Consider the following 27,262-nt stretch of genomic DNA (forward strand, 5'->3'; position numbering starts at 1 on the left):
TACTCCTACTCCTAAGCAATGAAGGGAAAGGGGACCATATAATGTGAGTAAATACATTGCTGTTTCCCACTCCCTCAAATGTCAGGGGTATATGAAATGTCACACAGGCATTGTGAAGATAAATACATTAAAAGACCACAAATGACTTCTGTAATCACAGATGTCAGAAGTAGCCTACAGAAACAAGCCACAGTGAAGCATTTTTAAATAGAGAGAGGTGCCCAACCTGGAACCATGCCCCAGTGTAACCAATTTCAGCTCTCTTTGATCATCCAGTGGCTCTGGAGACAGCCTCACATTGGTGTATCAGGTAAACTCACTTTTTGTTTTGTTTTAGCAAAGCAATCCTCTACCTCCACAAGTATCCACCCATACCTAATTGTTATCATATCTCCATGATCTCCTTGGATGTACCAGCTGCAGTTTATGGCTGGAGGATAGTTGGATGGCCAAGAAGGACTGTAGATGACTCCCCGTCTCTCTGTGTGCTGTTCCAGTTCGCCACTGCAAGCAGCTGTTAATAAAGGGAGAAAAATAACATTGTTAATGTTTTGCCTAATCAACAATTCATATTAGCTTCAAGAGCTTTCATCAGTTTCTGGAGACTGCAGACATGTGAGTCAATAGTTTTATCCTCTTACTGCTCTCTTCCCTGCCCTGTTCTTTAATTAAGACACTCACACCAAGTGTAGGTAAGCATAACCTGCATTTCAATGCAGCACCAATCAATAATCTTGTATGAATCTACCACAGGCTACAATCAATATTACTGCATGGATCTGCCAAGAGGATGTAATACAGAAATCCTTCTCACCAGCTTCTCAAAGCCTAGGTAGGTCACCCAGCAAGTGAAGAACATCCGCATTAACTGTAAAGTAGCTAGCAGCTCATTTTGTTATGACATGTTCCTGGACATGCTGTTTGTTCTCTTAACCACATGAAGAGTTTGTAAGGGTTAAAAAAATACCACCACCCACCACACCCCCACCCCTCCCACAGAAAAGTAAACTGCAGTCCAATGTTAAATGTTTTCACTGAACATTACTAAAGTACTCTAAATTCCTTCTGAACCCATATAGATGGGAAAAAAATTCAACACAAGGAAAGGAGCAAACAAGGCCAAATAAAGCTCAGCATTTTCAAAGCACATTTAGTTCTTCCTATGGAAAACAGCAGGCTGAATCAAATACTTATAATTTGTAATTAAGCAATTCAAAAATGAAAATTAAATGTTCCGAGGACAAGTTGAAAAGCTGTTCTGATAAGAAAACATACTCCAAGCAGACTACAAGAGGGAAAATTCTCTGCAATGCAATAGCTATTCTGAACATTCTCAAAAATATTATTTTAACTATTTTTAAAACAAATTACTATCTAGAGCATGACTTGTGGACTGCAGCTGAATATTTCAGTTTTTGAAAGAAGCTTACATTCTTGTAGCTGAAAAATGTAGGAAGGGAAGAAAAAGGTTGCCTATACCTTGTCACCTCATACACATACACATCCCAATACACTGCATTATAAATGAGAGATTTACAGTATTGCTTGAAATCCAGCCACACAAATACACCACTTTCAATTCCCAGCTGGGATCAGATTTAGCTGCACTGGAGGGATGGAAGGAAGGAGTCCCAGCAAAGCTGCTTGGCTGCAGTCAAGTCAGGCAGCCTGAGGAGCTCCTGGCTGGGGCTGGGCTGCAGCACATCCCCTCCAGGAAACCTAGGCCTGGCACTGTGCTGTTTGTTCACAGTAAGCACTTTTGAACCGAGAGCCGCAGGAATACAAAAAGCATCAGGTGAGCAACTTACCTGAGGCAAAACATGAAAATGCTATTATTTTTACTCTCCAGGTAGAGCATTCCACTGAAATACAAGTATATAATTCCTACTAGTTTCAAAGGCCACAAAAACATACAGAATACATAAATACATGAAAACACCTATTTCCAAACAAGTATTTTGCAGTAATGAAGTTACAAAAACAAGAACATTGTTGTTATCACATTTCTAAAACCAGAGCGGCTCCATGCCAGATGCTGGAAAATACTTAGATGCAGTTGCAATTACAGAAACATAAAAGCAAATGTAAGACCCACAGCACTTTCCAACTCCAGTTCTCAGTTTCTTTAGGGGTATAATTTTGTTCCTCCACATACTTGTTACTGCATCCACATATCACAGTAGCAGAAGAGGACCAAGAGCTAGCAAACACATAAAGGAGCTGGGAAGGCTGCATCTCCTAACTGCCAGGTTAATAACACTTTAAAATGGGAAGGAAACAGAATCCACAAAGTGAAAGAACAAATGCAGCAGACAGCACTATCCAGAGCCTTCCAGTAACACCTGTGCAAATATTTCTGCTGCCCTTATACCATATTATGTTCTGGATTAATATCCCTTATTTATAGTACTTGCAGTAAAAAAAAGGGTTAAAATTACACAAAACTTATTTAGTTTCCATTCTGAGGAAGTCCCACTGACAGGCTGATGGCTCCGCATGAGCACTTCCATTCACACATCCATCAGTGTAGTTAGGGGAGCTATTATTCTCCCGAATACTTGTTTCTCAGTTTTAGGAAGTAATTACAGAGACTCTGAGCAATAGTTACTTAAGCATCCCAGCTTTTTTGAAGTAATATCACTACATATTTTTCTTTTGGAATAACATAGTTTCCTAATGCAGAGGATCTGCTGTAACATCACAGTTCAGGTCTTCAGTGAGAAATGCTTTTTCTTACTAACACTGCAGATCTGATATAAATGTGAGGCAAGAAAAACACAAGAGACAAAAGACATAGATTCTTCCTTTCAACAGAAGAACTGTAGCTGTGCAAATCCATGGACATGGTGAGGAAAGGGCTGCACTGATACTCTATGCCATTTTTGGCAGTTCATCTGACAATGGCTATTGTTGCCAATACTTTACCACGGCCTCATCCCCTCAGTATCAAGCCTCTCAGGCTTGTCCTACTCAAAATCAAAAGGACAATTGCTTAGCTCTTGCAAAGGGTCCTGATTTGAATGGACCACAAATCTGAATTAGTATCTCTTTTGGTTTAAGACAATTTAAAGGAGAAGCCTCTGGGTCTGGCTGTCTCCCTCAGGGGTCCAAGTAAGCAATGAATATAAGTAGATTAAGTGAAAAAATAACCCTTCACTAAAAAGCAGAATAGCAACAGTCATAAACTGTGGATGAGAGTGTTTAGTCAGAGAGAGAAAAACAGACCGCTTTCCCAGGCATTGCCCTGGGGAAGTTGTGGGAAGCTCAAAGAAAAGAATTAAAATAATTCTTATCTCAAGTCTGTACACCTGATGTTTGCGAACACGTGGAACGTTGTAGGTGATGTTTATGGACAAGAAGGTGTTGTTCCTAATTAAACCAACTGTGTGAGTGGTGTTGTTTGAGAACCAGTCAGGTTCTGGGTGAACGATCCTGCCTAGAAATATCTGAAGTTCCTAATAAAGTTTCACTTCGTGCCTCCTGAGTTTTAGAGTCAATGTCGTTGCTTCTCACTGTTCCTAATCCAACGACGACAAGAAACAACAGCAAATAACGCCTAAATACAAATCTGCTCAACCCTGTGGACTCCCCAAAACAAAAAGAGATCCCAGACAAAAACTGCCAGCCACAGCCCCCAAGGTGGTGCCCTGGATTCCGAGCATGCGAGTCAAAGGACAAAGTGGAAATGGTGCCAGTCTTTTCTCCACCGCCCTCCTCCGTTCCCCTATCTCTCTCTCGGCGTATATCCTGTCGGCTGGAGCCCTGCCTGAAGTTCTGTGGGTTCAGGGAACTGCAAGCTCACGGAGGGCACCTGTCTGGCTAGAGGCAGGGGCACGCAAGAGAGCGCGGCTGGGCTGGATCCTCTCGGCCGGGAGCGGCTGGAAGCGGAGCGGCTGCAGCTCCCGAAACCGCGGCGAGGGGACAGACCGACACTGGGCTGGAAATGGCTTGACGCTGCTGCTTGCTCTCGAATGGCCCGAGGAGAAGACACCGAGCCTGGGGCTATAAACGGCGGCGCTGCAGCTTCCCTTACCCTCGTTATCTCCGTGCCCGCAAGCACGAAAGGTAGCTCGGGCAGCTTTTGAACAACACGCGCTAAAGCAAACCCGCACACAGCTCACAGACACACAAACACCGCTCACAGACACACAAACTCACACACAGCTCACAGACACACAAACACCGCTCACAGACACACAAACACCGCTCACAGACACACAAACACCGCCCACAGACACACAAACTCACACACAGCTCACAGACACACAAACACCGCTCACAGACACACAAACACCGCTCACAGACACACAAACACCGCTCACAGCTCACAGACACACGAACTCACACACAGCTCACAGACACACAAACACCGCTCACAGACACACAAACACCGCTCACAGACACAGAAACACACAGCTCACAGACACACAAACTCACACACAGCTCACAGACACACAAACACTGCTCACAGACACACAAACACACAGCTCACACACACAAACTCACAAACACCACACTCACAGACACACAGACTCACACACAGCTCACAGACACACAAACACCGCTCACAGACACAGAAACACACAGCTCACAGACACACAAACTCACACACAGCTCACAGACACACAAACACTGCTCACAGACACACAAACACACAGCTCACACACACAAACTCACAAACACCACACTCACAGACACACAGACTCACACACAGCTCACAGACACACAAACTCACACACAGCACACTCACAGACACACAAACTCACAAACACACCACACTCGCAGACACACAAACTCACAGACACCGCTCACAGACACACAAACTCACACACAGACACACACACCACTCCCGGCCAGGGAACCTCTGAGATACAGGAGCGATTTTTGGGCACAGATGATGATGGCGTACACTATAATTATGAATGACACCAAGACAGTATTGCTAAAATTTAATTACACTGTTTTAACTATATGTCCACGGTCCCCTAAACCTGTTGGAGCAAACTGGGGACACACACATACACACCTCCCAAAACTACTGTGGTGTTTACCCGAACCTCACTTAATTGCCTCATGTTTTTGATGCCTTTTTCCCCACCAACTCTCATTACTACAGGCTTTGCCAACATGAATCGATCTCCACCCAAAAGAAATCACCCGCCCCTCCACTCCTTGTGCATTGACTGCTGCAAGGCAGAAAAGGTGAAGTACCCCAGCACAGCTTTCAGCAGCTCTTTTTTCACACACATAAATTTTGAAAGAAATACCTTTACTAAACACAGCCTTCAGTGCTGACAACAAAATGGTAAAACCACACAAAGGCAGAATTTTATACTGTTGGGGCTTCAATATTAATAAAAGGGTCCCAATTCCCTCCTCAGCTCCTGGCCATGAAGTCTGCAAAATCGCACACATGCCTAAGTACTGTGTTAAAAAGTACTTAAGGCTTCAGCATGACACGGTGATTCCTTAAGGAAAACAAACAAAAGCCTGTTCAAATTGCCAAAACATCTAAAGGAAAGGGAAGTTCCTAAATAGAAAGGCACAGTCCTGGATTCTGAAGACCTTATCATCCATGACAACAAAAGAATAGCAGTGATAACACTTTTTTTAACAATTCAGTGTATTTCCACAGCCTTTCCACAAAAACTTAAAAGAAAAGTGAAATCCCAATTCACTAAAAACTCCAAACTGCTTAAATTCTCCACATTAAGCATTACTGAAGAAACATAAAAATACCAGTTCCTGGACTGGTCAACCAACCCACCAAAAATCTTACTGAGATGGTGCTTTTAAAGAAAAGATAAATTACAAATAATAAATCTTCCACAGTTTAAAAAAAAAAACCTAAACAACAAAAAACTAAACAAGCGAAGAAAAAGAAAACCCCAAACTTTAAACAAATACCAGAAGAGATATGAGTTCAGAGAGTTTCTGTCAAGAGGGCATAAATCTTAATGAGGCTTTCTGTAACAATCAAATAGATTTCTTCTACCGTAAACAGCAGTAGATTCCCTCTGCCAGTTACGTATGCCACAAATATGTGCAATGACGTTTCCAAAAACTTTACATTAATAATATTACTCTTATTTTTGCAAGGGGAACTGTGGTGAAGCTTAATGTATGTTTTATTAAAGGACAGCACTGAAGGTACTATGGTGTGCTGAAATACATTTTCCAAGAATCCCAGACAAAAATAAGTCCTGCAGCTTCACATTCTTCTGCACCAGGGCCTGTCCCAGTCACAAGGAACACATCCCAACCATCTGCTCCTGGATAAAAGATGTTTTGCACTTGCCACAAGGAACCTCCTCTCAAACCCAAATGCTTGGCAATACACCTTTCCTCAAGTGGCTGTCTCAGAGTTGGGAGGGAACTCTGCCCAAGTTCTCACAATGCTCCCTCAAGGAAGGCTTGCACACATGGTTTAATGCAGATCCCTTATGCCTGTGGAAAAAGAAGACTTAAGGCTCCCCTTTGATTTGCCCAGGCTCCAGCAGGCTTCTTCTGCCCCTGGTCAGAGCCAGTGAAGGCAGAATCCAAGGGTTCCACCTACAGATGTGACACAACCCGAGCTCACGCCGCTCGATCAACAGGCCAGCCTAGCTTTGTGTGAGCACAGCTAAGAGAGGCTACACAGGGATGGATCCCTCTGCTGCAGTGACCTTTGTTGATCACTTTCATCCCAAGCTCCAGTCACACCATCAGGAGACAAGGTAACTCAAAACTGTATGAAGACAAGAAAACTTGAAGGCTACAATACTCTGAGGTTTTCAGCACATTTGTGGAATAAAAGCCAGATGTTACAATTTATTTCTAGTGGGAAAAAAAAGTGTTAAAAAGCAGCAGAGCCAACTGGAAGAACCTCTACATATTTTAGGCTGGGGCAGCATCACCAGTATAAGTAAGCAACTGTAATTACTTAATTTACATTCTGTAAACTCATGCATCATACACCAAACAGATGCCAAACTCCATCAAAAGCTAAAGAACCATCCAGGCAGAACATACTAGGACATAAATGACACTCTGTACCTTTTCCAATAAAAGAATGGAAAATACTGTGTTGCAGACAACACGTCCTGCATGATTTATCCACACTTCCTCTAAGCTTAATTTAAGCAGGTTACCTAATCATAAAATAACTACCTTCTCCTGATTTAAACCTTCTCTCAACACACAACTTTGACTTGAACACTCAAGCTCCCACATTGTTTGATCTACTGTCCTAGAAATATTTTTATGTTTTCTAATATCCTTTCCTCCCATCTTCCTTATTTGCCATTTTCAGTTTTAATATAAGTTGCAGCCTCACTGGGAATAAAGTACACCTACACGTATGATGGTGGATTGACAGTCACAGGAGAGTCCTTATCACTAAGAGGACCCTGACTGCAATATTCCCATAATGTCAGTAAGTCACAGCACTGCTGGAGAGAAGGAAATTACACTAAGTGCTGCGATTCTGGTTGAATTTCCACACTGACATTCATAACACATGTTTAATATTCTTGTTTTAGCTTCTTCAGGAATGAGCCACTCTCCCTGACTTGGTGCTCCCAGGCACACATCCTAAACACAGAGTTTTCCTCTAAGAATACCCAGCACTACGACCTTAGCCTCAAGCTTACAATTTTTATCTATCACAACGACAATGATGCAGCCTATAATCCTGCTGTGGTTTAAACCCAACTGGAAAATGAACCCCACAGAGCCACTCCCAGCCCCCAACCCTCAGGTGAGAGAGATGAAACGCAGATTCGGGGTTGAGATAACAATCTACTGTTACTGGAACAATTTGCAATTCAACAGCAACCAGTGAGAAAACAATCAGTGACAGCAGCGACACCACCGATGATAGCAGCGTGGGACAGAGGGCGATGGCCAAAGCGCTCGGAGTCTGACTGGGACAGGGACAGGCCAGGGCCAGGGCCAGGGGTGACCAGAACACAGGGCCAGGGCCAGGAGTGACTGGAACTATGGCACAGCCTCCGCACGGCCCCTTGGCCTTGTCCCCCCGCCGGGCACACACGGGGACAGCCCCAGCACGGGGACAGCCACCCTGGCCCTGGGGACAGTGGGACAGCCACTCTGCCCTTGGGGACAGTGGGACAAGGACCACAGGCCTTGGGGACAGCAATCCCTGGCCTTGGCTGGCACGGGGACAGTGATCCCTCACCTTGGTGACAGCATGACAGTGATCCCTGGCCTTGGTGACAGCAGGACAGAGATCCTTCACCTTGGCTGGCACCGGGACAAAGCCCTTAAAAGTCCTAAACTTCTTAAGATGTCATCATTAGTCTGTCTTAAACAAACGTCATTAAAAAAGTCTTTCATTAGAACACCTCTCTGCATGGGGAAGAGACAGTAACAGCTCAAATGAACAGCAAACAGAGGGTAAGAAAAGTATGTCTTACCTAATGAGGTAACAGCACTTTCTATTTTCCCAGTCAGGAAGAGATTCACTGTGTAAAGACAGAAAAACAATGTTCAGACAAATTCTAGCAGTACAGGGCGGCAGTCAATAGTTAACCATTCCTAGGTGTTTGCTGGGGTGTTAGCACAAATGCATTGCAGTTTCCCAACAAGAACTTTGCTTATCTGCACAGGCAAGTCGTGTAATCAACTATTATCCTTCACTGTAGCTAAAACAAGTCAATACACAGTGGAAGTTTAGTATCTCTGAAACATGCTACCAAACAACTGCCAATCTATTTTAAATTATCTTCCATAGGATTAATTTTAATTGTGGAACACAGAAGAACAATCACATTAAAACGCAGTTATTATCCTTAAATGCTTCTCTGAATAAAGCAAAGTTTGCTCCCCCTCAGGTAAATGTCACCTTGAAAATCAGCTGCTAAAGCTAACATGATTGCCTTGACTAAGCAAAAGCGATGAAGTTTTCAACAAGGTCCACGAATACAATCAAAACAGGATGAGGCAGTACTTGCAATACATATCTGACTTGCAAATTAAGTTCCAAAGACTCTTCACTTTCTCAAAAGTCTCCTCTCACAGTGTATATACCATTAAAGTGATCTGGAAAGAGTAGTTATTGCCAAAGAAAATTTGTCCTGTGTCATTGTTGCTCCAGAAGTCAGCATTAACATGTAGTTCCCTATTAGTTTCCCCACACATTCTTTAAAAATTACAGCGTGTCCCATTGACTGCTCTCATTTCAACAGTAATCTGTAATCTACAAAGACAGCCTATTAGTAAAATGACAAATGAATAATGCTTAAAAAAATGGAAAGGTTTAAAATGTTACCAAAAACTTAATTTACAACATCCCAGCCCAAGCACTCACTTTGGCTTTATTTTGCATATGTTAAGTCCTAAATCTTTTAATAGATAATCTCTTGGCAAGAATTCAGTTAAAAACATCATTTAAAAATCAACAATAGGAGAAGAGAGGAAGAGAAACCGTCCCTGTTCCCAACAGTCACTTAGGAAGCAGCTGACAATTAACACTATTTATGGCTCAGAGCCCTGGGCCCCCATTGTCTTCTACACTGTCTAAACACATCCCGAAACAATGACCCTTGCCCTGACTACCTTCTGTTATAACTTAAACCAGCACAAGAGGTACACAAAGTACTGAAGGGGTGGAAATAAAAAACAATCCCTCAGCTTTCCAGTTCAGGCCCTGTCATGTTTTTCAGTCACCGCACCGCAGCAGCCCAGGTGCCTACAGCTGTCCCTCCATGACTTGTAGCTGGCTATCCAGTTTGGATTTTCTCCTTTTGGGAGGACTGCTACAGACCTGGCCCTGCAAAACAGAGAGAAAACTGCTCCTGGGGTCACTCATCACTGACTTCAGGGCTCCACCTCAGGGACAAAGTGACTTCCCTCTCCTAAGCAGTCTTGGGACTGAGCTTTTAGGAATACACTAAACAAGGAGGGCAACTAAATGGCAGTGTATGTAATGCTACAGCTTGAGGAGAAACACACCTGAGCCACAGACTTGTGTTAATAAGCATTATTATGATGTTCAAAGGACCCTAAGAACACTGATTTTATTACATAATTACCTAACATCTATAACATTTGTTATATGACAATAACAATGTGCCGTGTAATTATTTCTTCTTTCACAGTGCTAGTTTGCTCTGTTAGGAGAGTAAAAGTACCTAGGAGCAAAAATACTATCCTGTACCAGGAAACAACACGGCCCTGTTAACTCTGGCAAAGCAGCACTTCCGTTTGTGACAAACTCTGGACTGCAGCAGTAACAGCAACACAACATTTCCTCATCCAGTATTAAAGTGCCACTGTTTCTGTAACCATAGTAATACAGTCCTAAAGACAGATGAAATTAATCCATGATTATGTCACAAATTTATATAAATGAGAAGTAAAGTACTTGGTTTTGCTCCAAAGAAAGTAGGTGAATACACTCTGCATAAGTAGTATCAGCAGAACTGAAAGCAGTGTTTGAAGATACATCGTATGGAGGAGGCTGGGTCTGTACTACCATTGTCATCTTTATGTCTCCTACCTGAACACTCCAATAGCCGTAAGAGAAACAAGCTCTGAAGCAGAGGTTTCCTCACATGGCTTTAAAAAGGCCCCTACGCCCTTTAAATGGAAATAAGTAGGATAAAGACAAGGGGCATAATAGAGTGGAATTAGCCAGCTCAGAGCTACATTACTGAGGATTGTTAAACACTGAGCCCCAGCTTACTCACAAATGCAGTTAAAGGCAGCCTTGCACACCACACCTGGCAGATACCTAAGAAAGAGAACCCCCAAAAATACTCGTTTATCTCTGCAAAAAACTTTTATTGGCCGCAGTTGCAAGTTCTTCACTCTCATTTTCAAACCCTTTTCTACTAAGAAGTCAGCAAAAACAGTTCTTTAAAATAAAATCTAAGTCTCACACCAGCTATTTTCCCAAGCAGCTGAATAAGCTTACAGTTTCAATACCCATTTTGCTCACTCAAGACCATCAAATCAAACCACAAGAGCACTGTTAAACCAGCACCCAGCTCTCAAAACTGGCAGAGGCCCGTAAGAAAGAACAGCCATTCCCTGCTGATCTTCTTGTCTCTCTTGTCAAAATAAAAACAGGTGAGAGAAAGAGTATTAGAAAGTTTCATAGATGCCCTTTTTCTTAACTGTTGAGCAGTTATGGGAAAGCCAGAAAAAAAATCCCTGAAGTGGTTCAGTTGGCTTGAACTCCATGTAGGAAACTTAAACTGTGCCATTCATTTAGATTGCTAAATAATTCTCAGGGTGAGGTTTGCAGCTTGGAGAGTGACTATTTGGATCAAAAGGGAAATTTACATCTTGGCACCTCCAAACCAAATGACAGCTACCAGGCTTTCCCCACAGCCAGAAGGAGAGACATCAGCTTTGCTGATTCCTTATTTGCTAACTTTCTATGTCCTCCAGAATTTCTCAAGAATGATCAACAAAATGGCTTCACAAAAGAGCAGTTGAAACAAACCCAATTCCAGCCTTTGGAGCAGCAGCTTGCAGATGAGGTCACACAGCAATGGTCAGTGGCAGTGCATTGATACAGACACCAAACACCCACACACAGGCCATGGGAAAATGAGGAAAGAATGGCAAGAAGCAAGAACCGAAAACAAGGATGAAAGGAAAGGACAGACAAGCAGGAAGTCAAACACAAAAATGGTTAAAGTAGCAGCATTAAATTCTTGTGGGTTCACTGAAGCAAAACACCTTACAAGCTTCCCACCTCTCATGTTTCTCAACTTCCACTACTGTCAGTTGTGCAAGGAATAGGAATAAAACATTCCAGCTGAAAAGAAGAGCCAGACAGTGAAATTCTAGAAGTCATAGAAAGCAGAAATCTACTAAACTGTCAGCCTGACATCACCCACACCTGAACACAAGAAGTGTCTTCACGTCGGCTACGGAATTTACATAAGCTTTTATTATCTCATTAGTCATTTTAACAATAACCATGCTATTTATGTCAACAAAGGTCTGAATGGGCTACAAAAAAAAAAAAAAGAAAAGAAAATTTAAAAATCCAAAACACCCCCCAAAACCAGTAAGAAATTCAGAGATACAGGGAAAATATGTATCTTTCTCTAACTTTAAATAAGCAGTGTAGGAGATACTATCCTCATGCTGTGCACATTTCTGAAATCCCATTAAGACTCTGCAAAAAAGGAGAGTCATAGGACCTGGATGTTCAAACTGTTTTGTAGTTTAGCTAGCTTTTTACATTGTACTTACGTTAATTAAAATAGATACATTTGAAATAACCACAGCAAAACTTCAACTTCCTACATGTTTCTAGGTAAGCACAGATGTTAAGGAAGCACTTACACAAAAAGAAGCACTCTGTTTTACAGAACAAGCAGTCTGGCCACAAGATATCCCTTTCTGATCGTTTGCATAACGAATAGTAACTGTCACTTGGGATTATTAAAAATTAACTCTAATCCACTTCATTAGCAAAGAGATGTGGGTTAAAGCACTCTGGATCAAGGAGCTGAGACAGTTTACCAAGTAAGTGTCTGAGGGCTCAGCGCAGCCCCGGCGCTGCTCAGCTGTCCCTGAGTGCGCTGCCCCAGCAGGATCCTCTGGCAGGGCGCAGGAGCGGAGCAGTCAGCTCCTGTGAGCTCCAGCAGCTCCTGTGAGCTCCAGCAGCTCCTGTGAGCTCCAGCAGCTCCTGTGAGCTCGAGCAGCTCCTGTCAGCTCCAGCAGCCCCTGTCAGCTCCAGCAGCCCCTGTCAGCTCCAGCAGCTCCCGTGAGCTCCAGCAGCCCCTGTCAGCTCCAGCAGCTCCTGTGAGCTCCAGCAGCCCCTGTCAGCTCCAGCAGCCCCTGTCAGCTCCAGCGAGCTCCAGCAGCTCCTGTCAGCTCCAGCAGCCCCTGTCAGCTCCAGCAGCTCCTGTGAGCTCCAGCAGCTCCCGTGAGCTCCAGCAGCCCCTGTCAGCTCCAGCAGCTCCTGTGAGCTCCAGCAGCCCCTGTCAGCTCCAGCAGCCCCTGTCAGCTCCAGCGAGCTCCAGCAGCTCCTGTCAGCTCCAGCAGCCCCTGTGAGCTCCAGCAGCTCCTGTGAGCTCCAGCAGCTCCTGTGAGCTCCAGCAGCCCGTCAGCTCCAGCAGCTCCTGCGAGCTTCAGCAGCCCCTGTGAGCTCCAACAGTTCCTGGGAGCTCCAACAGTTCCTGGGAGCTCCAACAGTTCCTGGGAGCTCCAGCAGCCCCTGGGAGCTCCAGCAGCTCCTGTCAGCTTCAGCAGCCCCTGTGAGCTCCAGCAGCTCCTGTGAGCTCCAGCAGCTCCTGTGAGACTCCTGTGAGCTCCAGCAGCTCCTGTGAGACTCCTGTGAGCTCCAGCAGCTCCTGACAGCTCCAGCAGCTCCTGTCAGCTCCAGCAGCCCCTGTGAGCTCCAGCAGCCCCTGACAGCTCCAGCAGCCCCTGACAGCTCCAGCAGCCCCTGTCAGCTCCAGCGAGCTCCAGCAGCCCCTGTCAGCTCTAGCAGCTCCTGTCAGCTCTAGCAGCTCCTGTCAGCTCTAGCAGCTCCTAACTCCACGTGCCCTGTTCCATACGCGGGGCCTGTCGTTCGCTCCTTCCAGTCACAGCCAGGCGCCAACGCTTCTGCCGAACAAAAACCATTCCCCTGACGGAACAGGCTGACAGACTGGAAAGCAGTAATACGCTTCATCACGTTGCCATAAATTAACACCTGCTGAGAAGCAGAGCGGAAAGCAGCGGCTTCAAGCAGAAGGGAGGGAAGAGAGCAGAATATGGCAGAGACACGGAGGGAGAGGAAATGTTTCTTCCCGCTGCCACTCAAGAGAAGGGCCGGGCAGGCGCGCAGCGGGGCCAAGCGCCGGACAGTCCCTGACCGAGCCCCGCCGCTGCCCGCACCGCACTCTGCACAAGCTCACAGCCCACGGAACAACCGCTGATGCCTCCTAAACTTTTTTTTTCGGGGCTATGCGAGGTTACGGCAGCGCTTCCAGAGCCAAGGGCAAGGCGATGGGTTCCGCTGGATCCGGCAGCGCTCTGCGCGGCCCCGCACCGCCGGGCAGCGGCCGGGCACGGCAGCCCGAGCGGGCGCCTGAGCGAGCCGTGGCCGCGCCGGCCCTCGGCTCGTTCGGAAGCGGGGTGACCGGAGAGGGCTCCGCCGGCACGATTCGGTGTGGTGCAGCCTCGTCCCATCCCGCGCCCTCCGCCTACGGTCACTTCCCGCAGGGGAGGAGGGGGCCCAGCAGTCCCCACAGCCGGTGCCCGCCGTGCCCGGACGTGCCCCGCCGCCAGGGAGCGGCCGGGCCGCACTCACCCAGGCAGATGGCAGTGAGCGGCGCCAGCGCGCCCTGACGGAGCTCCGCGGCCGCTGCCTTCTCCATGGCGGGTCGCTGTCGCCTGCCCTTCAGCGCGGGGGGAACCGCGGCGGCTCCGCACCCGCCGAGCCGCTACGCCGAGCCGCAGGAGTCGTCGGCGGCGCCGCCGGCCCGCGGTGCCCCCGCCCGCCGGGGAGCCGGGAGTGGAGCGGGCGCCCGCCGCGGCGGCGGCCCCATGGCCGGCCCGGGCTCCCGCTCCGGGGCAGGTGGCAGAGAACAGACCGCAGCGCCGCCGCCGCTGCCCCACGTGACAGGCCCGCCGAGCAGCTGCGGCGGCCGGGCCAGACGGCGAGGGGAGCGCAGCGCCGCCCCGCTCCGCTCCGCGCACACCTGAGGGGCCGCCGCCGGCGGCCGGGCGGCGCGGGCGGAGCGCGGCCGGGGGCGGAAGGGACGGCGAGGGCCGAGCCCGCCCGCGCAGCGCCGGCCGCCGCGCTTCCTGTCAGGCACGGCTCGCCCCGCTCCCGCCGCGCCCCTGCGGCCGCGGCCATGGTGCAGGCAGCCCGCGGGCCGGGCCCGGCCCAGCGCAGCGCCCCGCGGGGCCGCCCCTGTGCCGGGCGGGGGCGCGGAGCCGCGGGCCCATGCCGGGAGGCCGCGCCCAGTGCCGCCGCCGGCCCCCCAGCCGGGAGCCGCCTCGGCCCAGCGGGCGCCCGGATGCCTTTTCGCCGCAGTTTCCTCCGGAGCTACGCTGAGCTGGCTCCGCCGCAGCTGCCGAGAGCGAACGCTGTGATCGGTGATGGGCGCATGGAGAAAAGCCTCCCCAGGAGCCCGGCTGTCCTTAGAGCTCACGGTGCCTTCGGCCGTACCAAGTGCTGGGACCCAGGCCCGAACCCTTCCGGGCCCTGCCGACCGTGAAACGAGTCATCTGGTCATCACACAGGTAACGTATCCACTGCAAGGCAGCCGAGTCGGATTACTGTAAACGACGCAAACCCATGAAAATGGACAAAGGTTAATGCGTTTACAAGCAGCAAGATGACAGAAGTTAACTGGGAACTTCATGAAGAGAATTGCAAAACAGTGCAACGGGACAGGTACCCCTGCCCAGCTTGCCCTAAACAGCTACAGTGAACCAGCTGTACCTCACATGTTTGCTGAACCTCTCCTTGTTTTCCCATTTGCAGATGCTCACGTACTGCCCCGGAGAACCAGTACCAGTGCCTTAGGCCTTTTTATTTCAGCACTGTAAAGTGTGGCTATAGGAGTCTATCGGTTTGAGATCCTTACCCTCGCTGAGCTACAGACCTGTGCCTTACCTTTTCCTTATCAACTCCTTTGCTGGAATTATTATAATTTTAATTTGCACTTGCCTATCACTCTGGCTCTTAATGAATGCCTAATGGATGATTGGCCTGAAGATCAATAGTATCATGTTGGGTGTACCTGAAATGAGAGAAATGGATGTCATGATAAATACCTCTACTGTGCTGGAGATGCAGAAACAATGAGTGGGTCAGTACAAAGTTTACCTGTGGGTGAGAAGGCCCCACACTCAGCACAGCAGTGAGCTGCCTGTTCTGCAGATACAGCCTATTTCACATGTGCCTGTGCAATTTTAAATAGCATAATAAATCACACATTTTTTTCACAACTAAATTCTTTGTAATCTAACCAGACAATTCTTAAACCTTTAATGGACCCATGATTGTAAAATCATTTCATCTGGGTTTTTGAGCAGTAATCCTCAAATTATGGGTCTGTAAAAGCAATAATGGAATGTTTCATAAAAGAATTTTTCCTTGGTGAGTCTATTATTGTAATTTGAAAAACATATACAGTCACTTCTACATTCTGCATTAACCCTTTTTATGATAATTGTGAGTAAATTATATCTCTCATTTCCATTAAATAACACCCTTGCATCTCAGTGCACTGTAAAACAGTAACAGTACACTGTATAGGATTGAAAGCAAAATGATGGATGCAGACTCCTTTTTTAACAGATTGTGTCCATGTCACTAACTTGTTAAGATAAAATCCACTCAGTTTAGAGTTATACTGTGATGTTCACATAGGACTAATTTAAAATTTTGAGACCTGATTTTCAGTCACCCACTTTTGTGTTCACATAATTATATGTAAATTTCAGAAAACTATATATGAAGGTACGTATGTGTATGCTCCAGCATCTGCTGGCCGTGGGGAATTAATTATCACAACATCCCCCTTGAAAACACAACCAGCAGAACCCATCCTAGGTGCTCTACTTTGGGGTGATTTGCAGATTATTTTAAACTCACTTTAAAAGAGTTGTGCCAAACTGAATCATTGCTCAAGCCACGTGTCAAGCCTTCATATCCCATTTCAAAACAGAGATGGCTCTAGGAGTACACCTTATACATCATGTATGCTGGAGCTGTAGGTATGTTCATTCATTTTAATGCTTTTGACAGACCTGGATCACAAAAAAGTCACGTAGCACCACCAAAATAAAGTTTTGATAAAGGTTTACTGAGTGTAATCAAAAGATATTACAAATTTTTAAAATATGCAGTAGAAAAATGAAGACATAGAATGATACAAAGATTGTGGATTCTGTCTATATTAGTACAAAAAACATTAAAATAACTTGGAACCTTAGCCTATCCATTTATGTAATATCTGTCTTATTTTAATTACATGTCATTTTATTACTTTATTCACATCAGTTCCCCCTGTATCTAGTTTTTGTAACTAGTAAAAGCTTATGCTTCTTTTACAAGAATCTCTATCTATGGATTACTTTGGTTGAGATTTCTTTAAACTAAGACTATAATTTTACCAGTTCCACAAGTAATTTATATGGATTTATCTCCTTTTCAGCATGTATCAGTTTCAATGCACGTACAGATTTGTGCCGATCAGCAAGACTGGGATCCCGTATAATCACCACTGCTCTCTTTTGACAGCTGGCATTAAAGAAAAGTTGGGTAGAAAGCATTGGGTTTGGTAAGACATGATTTGTCTCAGCCTCACACTGTTCATCTCTGGGTTTATTGCATCACTGCACAGCACTATCTAGCTGCATTTAATAAGGTTTACATTTACTGACAACTACGCTCTCCCTGAAAGAGAAGAAAATTCTCAAGGGTGCTTTGCTGCACCAACTTTAACACTATTTCTGCCTTGATCCATTACAGATCATTACTAAACTTCACGGTGATCTATTTTCCTTCCACTTCTTTAGGAATTTGTTATTCATGAATTCTGTGTAGAGCTGAAAAAGCCCTGTTATAATTCACATTCATTTTATGAAATGTGATGGGAATAAATATGAGCAGTTTGGTATCACAGGTAGGCAAATACAAATTGTTTGATGGAGAAATACTGTAAGAACATCACCAATGTATAGGCATTTTCCCAAAGAGACTGCAAAGCGTGATATTCCTCTATGACACTCTGAACATTCTATGAAATTCTGAGTTTGTATCAAGCAGACCAGATTGTGAGCAGCAATTACATTAGGGTAATTGCTTGAAAAACAAAATAAAATTATGCTCTCTTGAAAGGGTTCAGTTGTCTTTGTAACTACTATCAAGGCAGCATTAATTGCATATTAGGTTTTTTTTATATTTGTAACTTAGCTCTCTTAACAGAACTGAAGGTCCACACAACCTCTCCATTAAGTAAATTATGTCTCATTTGTGTTTAATTGTGTTACTAAGATCAGATTTTTGAAACATGCAGCATAATTACAGAGGAGGATTGGAACTGTCTGCGTTTCAAATACTTACAGAAATAATTGGAGAAAGTTTATCAGGGTTCCTTAACACATTTTTTAAGCTGCACTTTATCAATAAGCTCCAGTGGACAACAAGTTATTCCAGACACCTGAAAGAAAAAGCCAGGCCACAAACAGCACTGTTTTATTTCTCTCTTCTTTGTGCCTTTAAATATTTTCAGTGTGATTGGTTTTTAAAGTATAATCTCAAGTTGCTGCTGTATGTCAGGAACTGTGTCAGCTGTTTCAGGAGGCTGCTGTCCCTCACAGGCCAGCACACACACACTCACTCCCTGCAGCACGCTCAGCTCTGTGCCCTGGAATCCTCTGAGCTGCTGCCCAGTGCCACTGCACAGCACAGGCATTCTGCAGGTTCCACTAGCACAGCGAGTTCCTACACGTGCATTTCACTTGTGATGCCACACTGAAAGGCTCTTTCAGTATCCCACCACATCTCCTACCTCCCCGCTGACTTTATCTTGTAATAACTGGATCTGGGTTGATTAGTGAGACCCCATATCTAGTAGGATGCTAAACTGATTTCTCTCTTCTTCCAGTTCCTTCAAATCTACTGATGAGATGAGTTCGGACGATTTAGTTTAGTTTATGATAAATCCTTTTGTGCTTTGGTTATATTAGGGACTTACTCTCTCTGGTAGCTGGAGTCTTAAAGGATTTACTACTTTCCTTGACATACAAAATGTTTGGTAAATGAAGGCTAAAGTAACTCAAGAAGTAAGTCTCTTCTGCTTGTAAATGATAGGAGAGCAGTACTAAAATAAGGCTGAATCACATTTTAGGTGAACTAATGTGTTTTCAGATTCCCCTTCACCTGCAAAAATTCACAGAAATAATGGGCTCAGCGGGGCCTGAGGTTGTAAAGTAATAAAGACTTTTACTTTACTTCTTTTCTACACAAGAAAATGGAACAAACTATCAATACATTCTTAGCCAACATATACTAGCTGCATGAGTTTCCAGACTTATTTTAGAATTTAAGTAGGAGATCAAACAGATTGGAATTAGAAGCATGAAAGCTCCTCTAACTCACAGAATGAATGCACATTAAAGCTATCTCCTAGGGAGAGAACAAATATCTTTGCTCAGAATAAATATTGTTATCAGAGCAGATGAAAATAGCCACCTGAGGTTGCTCAGCAATGTGCTCCCAGCCTCCAATTCTGTTAAAAAGAAATAAAAAAAAATGTAGAAATTAATTAAAGTGTTACATACAATCAGGCTTATCTAAAACGGAGCATGCATAGAAAAGCAAAACAGGTAATTAGGACTGAACAGACACTTCAGATCAGTTCAGTGACTGGTTTTTGTGCTGTAGAGAAGGGTTGTAAACTGCTGCAGTGCAGATGCAGAGGCCACAGAGCAGCTCCCCTGTCACACCACCCTGTAGCGTCCCCCCTACCAGCCCAGAAAATGCTCTCTGGTGTAATGTTACCCATTAGCTGGGAACACCAATGATTTTTAGACCTGTCTTCCATCCAGTCTTACAACTGGGAAACTTGTGCAGAGAGAAGTTAGCCAGAGCACGCTGTTCAGCAAGCTGCTGCCTCAGGAGTGGTGCAGCACGTCACTCAGAGCTGGTGCTCTGCCATTTCACCCAGAAGCTCTGGGTCAACAATCCCAGCAATACTGACAGGACAGTTCTGAACCAGACTACAAGCACTGCAGCAATTCCACTGTAAACTGAATAACAGCTGCAGTCTGTACTACACAGTATACTTATTATAGACTGCCAATTAAATTTACTTGCACCCAATTACCAGTTGAACAGGAAAAGCACAGTAGAGGATAACCAGGCTTCTCCTGTTTCATCAACAATTTTTTTTTATTATTTCCTACTATTTGTGTCACCAATAAATAAAATTTAGTGTCTCTGGCTAGTCTTCATTAAAATTTGGCCCAGATACTTCCTTAAAGGGTTTATTTGGTCCTAGAAAATGCAATTTGTGTTTCACCTGTCTCAGGGTTGTCACTAAGACTGATGTATGGCTTTGTTACCCTTATTTGTTCACTATAGTTATATTTTTAAAGTTCCAATGGTGTGGTTTTGAGTATAAATTTCTCTTACACCCATTCTGCATGAAGTGTGCTCTTCTTATTCACGGCAATACCCCACATAGTTTCAAAAGTCCTAATGATTTTACAGTAAGAAAGTATCCTTGGAATCAAGTAGAATAATTATTACTGACAATTCTACATTTTCTTCTCAATGTTCTCAATGCATATTCATAGCACAGTGGTTTTTGTGTTCATAAAAGAGCAAATTACATCATGTTTCCCAAAGAAAAAGAGTGATAGTAGTCTTTCCTAAAGAAGTAGACTGATAACAAGATAACAAGAATATAACAAGATAAGAATTTGGAGCTGTGCCTCAGTGAAACTGTTCCACACAGAGAGTGTAAAAGGATATAAATGGAAATATAAGGAATCAGTAGGAAATAAAAGTAAATACAATGTATTAGTGTATCAGGACAATCATCTGTTTAGCTAATTTCACTAAAAGATAAAATAAGTTTAAAGCACTAGGAAAGAGACATGCCAACCTGTGCTGAAGTGTGGATGTCTGATCTTTACCCAGGCTGTGAGCCAGCACCTACCAGGAAGAGGACACAGAACATGTCAAGTCAAGAGCTACTAAGTCATGAGGTGGATTTCCATGACACAAAATGCTCTGCTCTCTTTGGTTTGTCCCCTGGATCAACAAACGCTGTCTTTGTGGATCCTCAGTGATCCTGCCAGCTATTGACAGTATCAGCTAGAGTGGCAAAAACTGGTAGCATGTCATCAAGGGTGCTGGGCTCACAGCTAGGGACAGGAAATTACCCCTGCCCTTAAGGTGTAATGTTTTCATCTCTGTTCCATGCTGCCTAGGCTGTTTTTGTTACTGCACATTGTACAAAATTTCTAAAAAGAAAAATCTATCTGAAGCCTACAAATGAGATCTGATTAATGTAAAACCCAGTGATGTTTTCACAAATCAGCATGCTAATTCAGACCACATTACAGAGAGGAGAAAAAAAAAAGGGGGTAATCATAAACCATGGAACAAAACTACTGTCAGAGATTTGTGGAATAAACAAAGCTGCTTCAACATTCAATGGAGTTTAAAACCATGAAAAGTCAGATTTTCTTGTGCGTAAAGAAACCCCTGTAATCCAATACACCCTTTAACTATGACACAGTCTGTGCAGCAGAGCTGTGGATCCTAGTTGTATGTTCCAGCCAAAGCATGAAAATAAAAGGAGAGCCTGTGATAAATGGGTTGAAGAACGAGAAGGGAAAATCATTTCAACAACTGAACAATGAGTGAACAAGACTGGCAGCCCTATGGATTCATACACACCTGGGCTGTAAGTATGCCTAGAGAGAAGGAAAAAAAAGGCAGTGAGTGTGAGGATAATCAGTGATTCGGATGATCAAAATTGTTTGAAGAGAGCACGGGTACTTGTTTTCACAAAGCTTTACCCACAGCTATTGTTAGGATACAGCATCATCTGTAAACTCAGTGCCTGAGGCAGGGAGATAATGGTCAAAAACTGGAAGACAGAATCGAGAAAATTTCTGTCTTCCACGTTTGTGAAGGTTGAGTCATCTGAGATCCCCTTTCACACACATCAGCCTCTCCCAGGGGATCAGTGGTGCTCCCCTGAGCTGGCATTCATTCATTTATCCCCGAGGGCAGCAGTGGCACGGCTGCATGCACAACTCCCCAAGAGGGCATCCCCTCCCCAATATCCATTGGCTGTCAAACATTCCAGCTCTTTCCTCGTCTGAAGATAAAGGTGCCAGATAGGGCAGCCAACTAAATTAACGAAAAATATTATTTTAATTAAAATCAGGAAATAAAATCAAAGAAAACTGCCGTAAAACCACTCAGGAAAGTATCCACGAGTGCCTGTAGTGGCAGATGATCAGGAATGTTGCAAAAGGGTACCTACTTAAAATCACAAATACGTGAAGGTAACTACAACTTTTCTAAATAGATAATTTCTGTACAGAGTTCTCACTCTGGGAAATCTCAGAACCAATCGTATTTCAGAGGGCATAGGGGAGAATCCTGCAGCAGGCAACAATAATAAAATCAATTTATACATATGTTGCTCCACATGTTGCTTTATATTTATATATTACACATTTATGAATTCTTTTAAACAGGAAGCAATCAAGCTGATAGAGCTACTGGGGGTCACAAATCCTAAATTAAAAATAGCTAACAGAAAAAGTTCTTTGATCTTATACAGATTTGAGAGGACTCCAGGGTAACACTGTATTCATAGCACAGAAAATCCCATGATCCCCAGATTGGTGTATACATCTACAGTGATCAGAGTTCAAATACCTTTCATCAGGGCACTTCTTCCCATGGCAGCATAGTGATTGTTTTGTCCATGTCAGGGGAGGTGCTGTAAAGATTAAACCAGCTTTAAAACCTATTTGAATAAAATACCCAAGTATTCATTTATATTTAAATTTGTATTCACATTGTCAGACTCACAGACTTTTGAGATGTTTATAGATTTTTCAGTTACTATCTCACACAACCAGTGTTTTGGGAGTTAACTGTAATTAGCTTTCATGACTATCATTATTCACAGACCCTCTTGGAACAAATGAACAAAAATATGTGTATGCATTTGTTTTGTTGACTACAAAAAATATGGCAGCTCACATATAATTATCATGTAACTTAGGAAAACCTACTCCTTTAAACTATTCCTTTACTATAGTAATTTGCCAGCTTTCATAAATGACAGTAATTACAACAATTGTTGTTTTATAATCTTACTTATTCCATGCTCTTCTGCTCTAACTACAAAAAAATAGTAGTAGTTGTGTCCATAAAAATAGCATTGCACTAGCTTGAACAAAGGTAGTGATTCAAAGAGATAATATTTAATGCTATTATTTCATTAGCCAACATGGCATTCATCCTTTTCCATGGCCACAGGTGCAGCAATCACAAATTCAACTCTTCTTGCCTCCCCTACTGTAAAGGACTGATGTATAGTGATGAGTTAATTTGTTCTCAATCCCGCATTTGCTGAACTTAATGGCAAAGCAGTGTCCATTGATCACAGTGACACAGAAGGAAAAATCACAAAGGCTTCCTACTTCTCAAAAGCAAGCCACACTAGCAAATATTTAACTGTCAATTAATGTCAAGCAATTTTAAATATTTCATCCTGTTTCTATACATCTACTAAAAGTACATTGATCCCAGCTGGAAACACAAATAGTCATTGCAGTGCCCACGTTTATTTTGGCACCAATCTCACTGCTTTTGCTGGTAATTTACTTGATGCATCCCAGCACAGAAGGGCTCAGATTTCTGCAAAGCCTCTCAAGGGCACAAAAAGTTAACACAGAACCCATCAGTGATATGTAAATCTTGATGTTCAATGATTCATCATCTTAATATTCCCACAATGTAACTTTGTTTCAGAAATATTTGTATTTACAGCGTAACACATGCTCCTCTTCCTTATGGGCAATTTTCACTCCCATGGTCATTACTAACACTATTCCTGAGGTTCTTCACAGGGAAGAGCAGATGCAGAGCAAATACGTGGATCAATTTCAGACTGTACAGTACCAACCAAGAGCTCTGCAGCCACATTAGCTGTGATCACTGCCAGGCAGGCCTAAAACCAATCGTGCCAAGGCAACCCCAAATCTATTTTTATGCTCTCCTAAGGGCCCCGCATTCAGAGCTGCTGAAATACAGACACCACCAGCAGCTGCATAATCAGTGTCTGTGAAAACATTTGGAAACTATTAAGTCAGAGATTCAACAAGACAACATCAAAAGAAGTGACTAAATCCTGCTCTTACAGTCATGTGACACTGAATTTGGACCACAATGATGAACAACAGTGTTATGGGGCTAAATGATGCCTTAGGTTTTAGCACCTTTTCTGAGAGATGTGCTATCTCATAACAGCCTTGGCCTCTAAGAATTCCAAATTTGTGTTTGCACCCACTAATTCATTAATTCTCCCTTCATCTTCTGGTGTTGCTCGCACAGACCACAGCCAGAGGGAATGCCAGAAGAAATCACAACTGACATCACTGGAATCAGTATTAAGGAGCACATGACGTTCACCCTGTTCTTAGAAGGGCAGCAGGTTCTGGCCATGGAACCAAGGCAGTTGACTCCTTTTGACCAGATGTCCCAAGTTAACTGTTCACCCAATGCTTTAGTTTTCAAAGATAATAGTCAAAGAACTGCCACAGAGACCTGCATATCTTTTCAGCTGGTTAGAGTTGAGAAGTAAAAGTCTTGAGGGTTTTTTTCATTCATTATGCAAACTTTAGGACTCAGCCAGTATAGATAATAGAAAACAAGGATTGGGTTTGGTTTGCTTTAAGGGTAGGGAAATAATAGGTATTGGTACCCTGATCAATTAAGAGAGTGCATCAAGAAATATTTATTACATGAAGATAATTTGAACTACCTCGAGAAGCACATAATAAAAGAACATAACCCATAAGACGGAATAAAAAAGAGTGGTTCTGTTCTGCCTGAAAATGACATGCAAATTAAAATGTTAATTAAAAAAAAATTAAGTCTAGTACTGACAAAATAGCCTCTCAAGGCTGGCCAAACAGACCTGAGTTAGCATATTTGACAATTTTTGTTACTGACAGTAAGTATTTATTTTAATAGAGAAGCACTATATGCAGTATAATTAATCAGAAATAAACATGCAAAGTTAATTGAACAGTTTATATCAGTAATTGTTTTAAATATTAAGCCATACTCATAGTAATTAGGGACACTATAATAAATTATTTCTGAGCTATGATCTTCTAGCATGTTCATTCAAGGTATGTCAAATAAAATAATATGTATAAATGGTCATATTATTTGCTCTTATGATAGTTGTAACTCATGATATTTTTAACTATTATTTTATCACTGGACAAAAAGAGAGAAATATTTCTGATGGATATAGTATACATACTAAAAAACACATTGTTTAAAAAAATGTCTACATACAATACTTGGTCAACCCTTACATCATTTTTAAAAAGCTGTAATTCAGACAATTTCAAAATATTTCTCATGTTAAAGTATTAACAAGAGGTCTTTTAGAAAAAGCCATCACTCAACAGTTTCCATAGACAACAAACAGCTAATTATAGGGGCTAATTGTATTTAGTCATTTGTAAGTAAAGAAAAACCATAAATACTACAGGAGATAAGGACAGACCTTGTTGTTTTGATGGCATTGCACAGTTAACAGCACAGGAAAGAATCTGCCCACACAGCTTGAATTGATTCATCTTTTCCTGCATTCATTATGAATCAGATTCTTTATTGCCTTTTTATTGAATGAAAGCCTCACTATGGCACAGTCCGTGGGAGTTCCGCCAGCGACGTCGAGTGAGGTCACTGCTTGACTACCTCTCCAAATAATATTAAAAATAACCTTGTATATTTAAACCTTGATCATAGCTTAACTACAGTTTTCTGAAAGAAAGAAAAGTCCTGTTGCAAAAACACAAAAGACAGATGCTTCCCCCTGGTGTCATCTTTCAAATGATGTCAACGAGAGAAGCTGCTGGCTTTCCATGAGTGCAGGAAACATGCGTGCATGCCCTCCAGGATGTGAGACAGAGCTGAGTGCATGGAAACATGCGTGCCTGAATGCATGGAAACATGCGTGCATGCCCTCCAGGGTGTGAGACAGAGCTGAGTGCATGGAAACATGCGTGCATGCCCTACAGGATGTGAGACAGAGCTGAGTGCATGGAAACATGCGTGCATGCCCTCCAGGGTGTGAGACAGAGCTGAGTGCATGGAAACATGCGTGCATGCCCTACAGGATGTGAGACAGAGCTGAGTGCATGGAAACATGCGTGCATGCCCTCCAGGATGTGAGACAGAGCTGAGTGCATGGAAACATGCGTGCATACCCAACAGGATGTGAAACAGAGCTGAGTGCATGGAAACATGCGTGCATGCCCTACAGGGTGTGAAACAGAGCTGAATGCATGGAAACATGCGTGCATACCCAACAGGATGTGAACCAGAGCTGAGTGCATGGAAACATGCGTGCATGCCCTCCAGGATGTGAGACAGAGCTGAATGCATGGAAACATGCGTGCATGCCCTACAGGGTGTAAAACAGAGCTGAATGCATGGAAACATGCGTGCATGCCCTCCAGGGTGTGAAACAGAGCTGAGTGCATGGAAACATGCGTGCATGCCCTCCAGGGTGTGAAACAGAGCTGAGTGCATGGAAACATGCGTGCATGTCCTCCAGGGTGTGAAACAGAGCTGAGTGCATGGAAACATGCGTGCATGCCCTACAGGATGTGAAACAGAGCTGAGTGCATGGAAACATGCGTGCATGCCCTACAGGGTGTGAAACAGAGCTGAATGCATGGAAACATGCGTGCATGCCCTACAGGATGTGAAACAGAGCTTCCCACAACCCCTCACACATGTATGCCCATGCAATCTGTGCAATGGCACATCTCCAGCATTAGAAAAAAGCCCTGAACCTGCAAGAGTTGTGCTGCAGGTTCCACAAGCCTGTCTGCACCTCTTGACCTTTATCATAATGAAAGAGATGTACAGAAACTGCAGGGAGACCATAGCCATTAATAAATGCCTTCAAAATATACTAAATTTAAACTCAATTGTGGATTGAAAGGTTCTTTGGCCAAACAGGAATGCTACATGTAGGAGGCCCTATGTCATGTTTAGGAATGATTTAGTTTGCCAGTGAAACACCACAGACTACACACCACTCCCTCACTTCTCCCTCCCCCGGCAGTGGGACCAAGATGAGAATTTCAGGCACAGAAATATCAAGAGTTGAGATAAGAACTATTTACTAGAAGGAGCAATGAAATGAGAAAATGAACAGTGACAAGAACACCAATAAGAGCACGTTCAAAACAGATCAGCTGTTGACACAGTCACTATTCAGAACCCTGTGCCACCCAACCACACACTCAGAAACCAGAGAGACACAACACCACTGCAGGTGGTGTGAGGTGGTACTGGACAACCCCAGGGTCCTGGCCATGCCCCTCCTGGCTGCTGCAAAACTAAGCCATCCTGGCTGGAACCAGGACATTTTCTACAGCATCTACATCATGTGCAGATGCTACACCTCCCAGCTCTGTGTGTGTGTGTGTGTGTGTGTGTGTAGTTAAACACTTATATGCATATGTATGTGGGAGGAAAGAGAGAGGGAGGGAGGGAGGG

General features: G+C 43.9%; 1 protein-coding gene across 2 annotated transcripts in view; it reads right to left on the reverse strand.

Moving 5' to 3' along the window:
* The window catches only part of LRP3 (LDL receptor related protein 3), a 28,143-nt gene extending 13,525 nt beyond the window's left edge, over window positions 1-14,618 (reverse strand). Inside the window, exons 1-4 of one of the 2 annotated variants that reach the window (XM_038148104.1) lie at window positions 14,264-14,618; window positions 11,708-11,770; window positions 8,418-8,465; window positions 376-514 (exon numbers count right to left, since the gene is read on the reverse strand). In XM_038148104.1, coding sequence (XP_038004032.1) covers window positions 376-514; window positions 8,418-8,465; window positions 11,708-11,714 — 194 coding nt within the window. In that variant the 5' untranslated portion in view covers window positions 11,715-11,770; window positions 14,264-14,618. The remainder of the gene's footprint in view (window positions 1-375; window positions 515-8,417; window positions 8,466-11,707; window positions 11,771-14,263) is intronic. The other variant, XM_038148103.1, reaches the window with a different exon arrangement.
* Between the last annotated feature and the right edge of the window lie 12,644 nt (window positions 14,619-27,262).

This window comes from Motacilla alba, chromosome 11 (assembly GCF_015832195.1).
Source record: "Motacilla alba alba isolate MOTALB_02 chromosome 11, Motacilla_alba_V1.0_pri, whole genome shotgun sequence".
Taxonomy (NCBI): domain Eukaryota; kingdom Metazoa; phylum Chordata; class Aves; order Passeriformes; family Motacillidae; genus Motacilla; species Motacilla alba.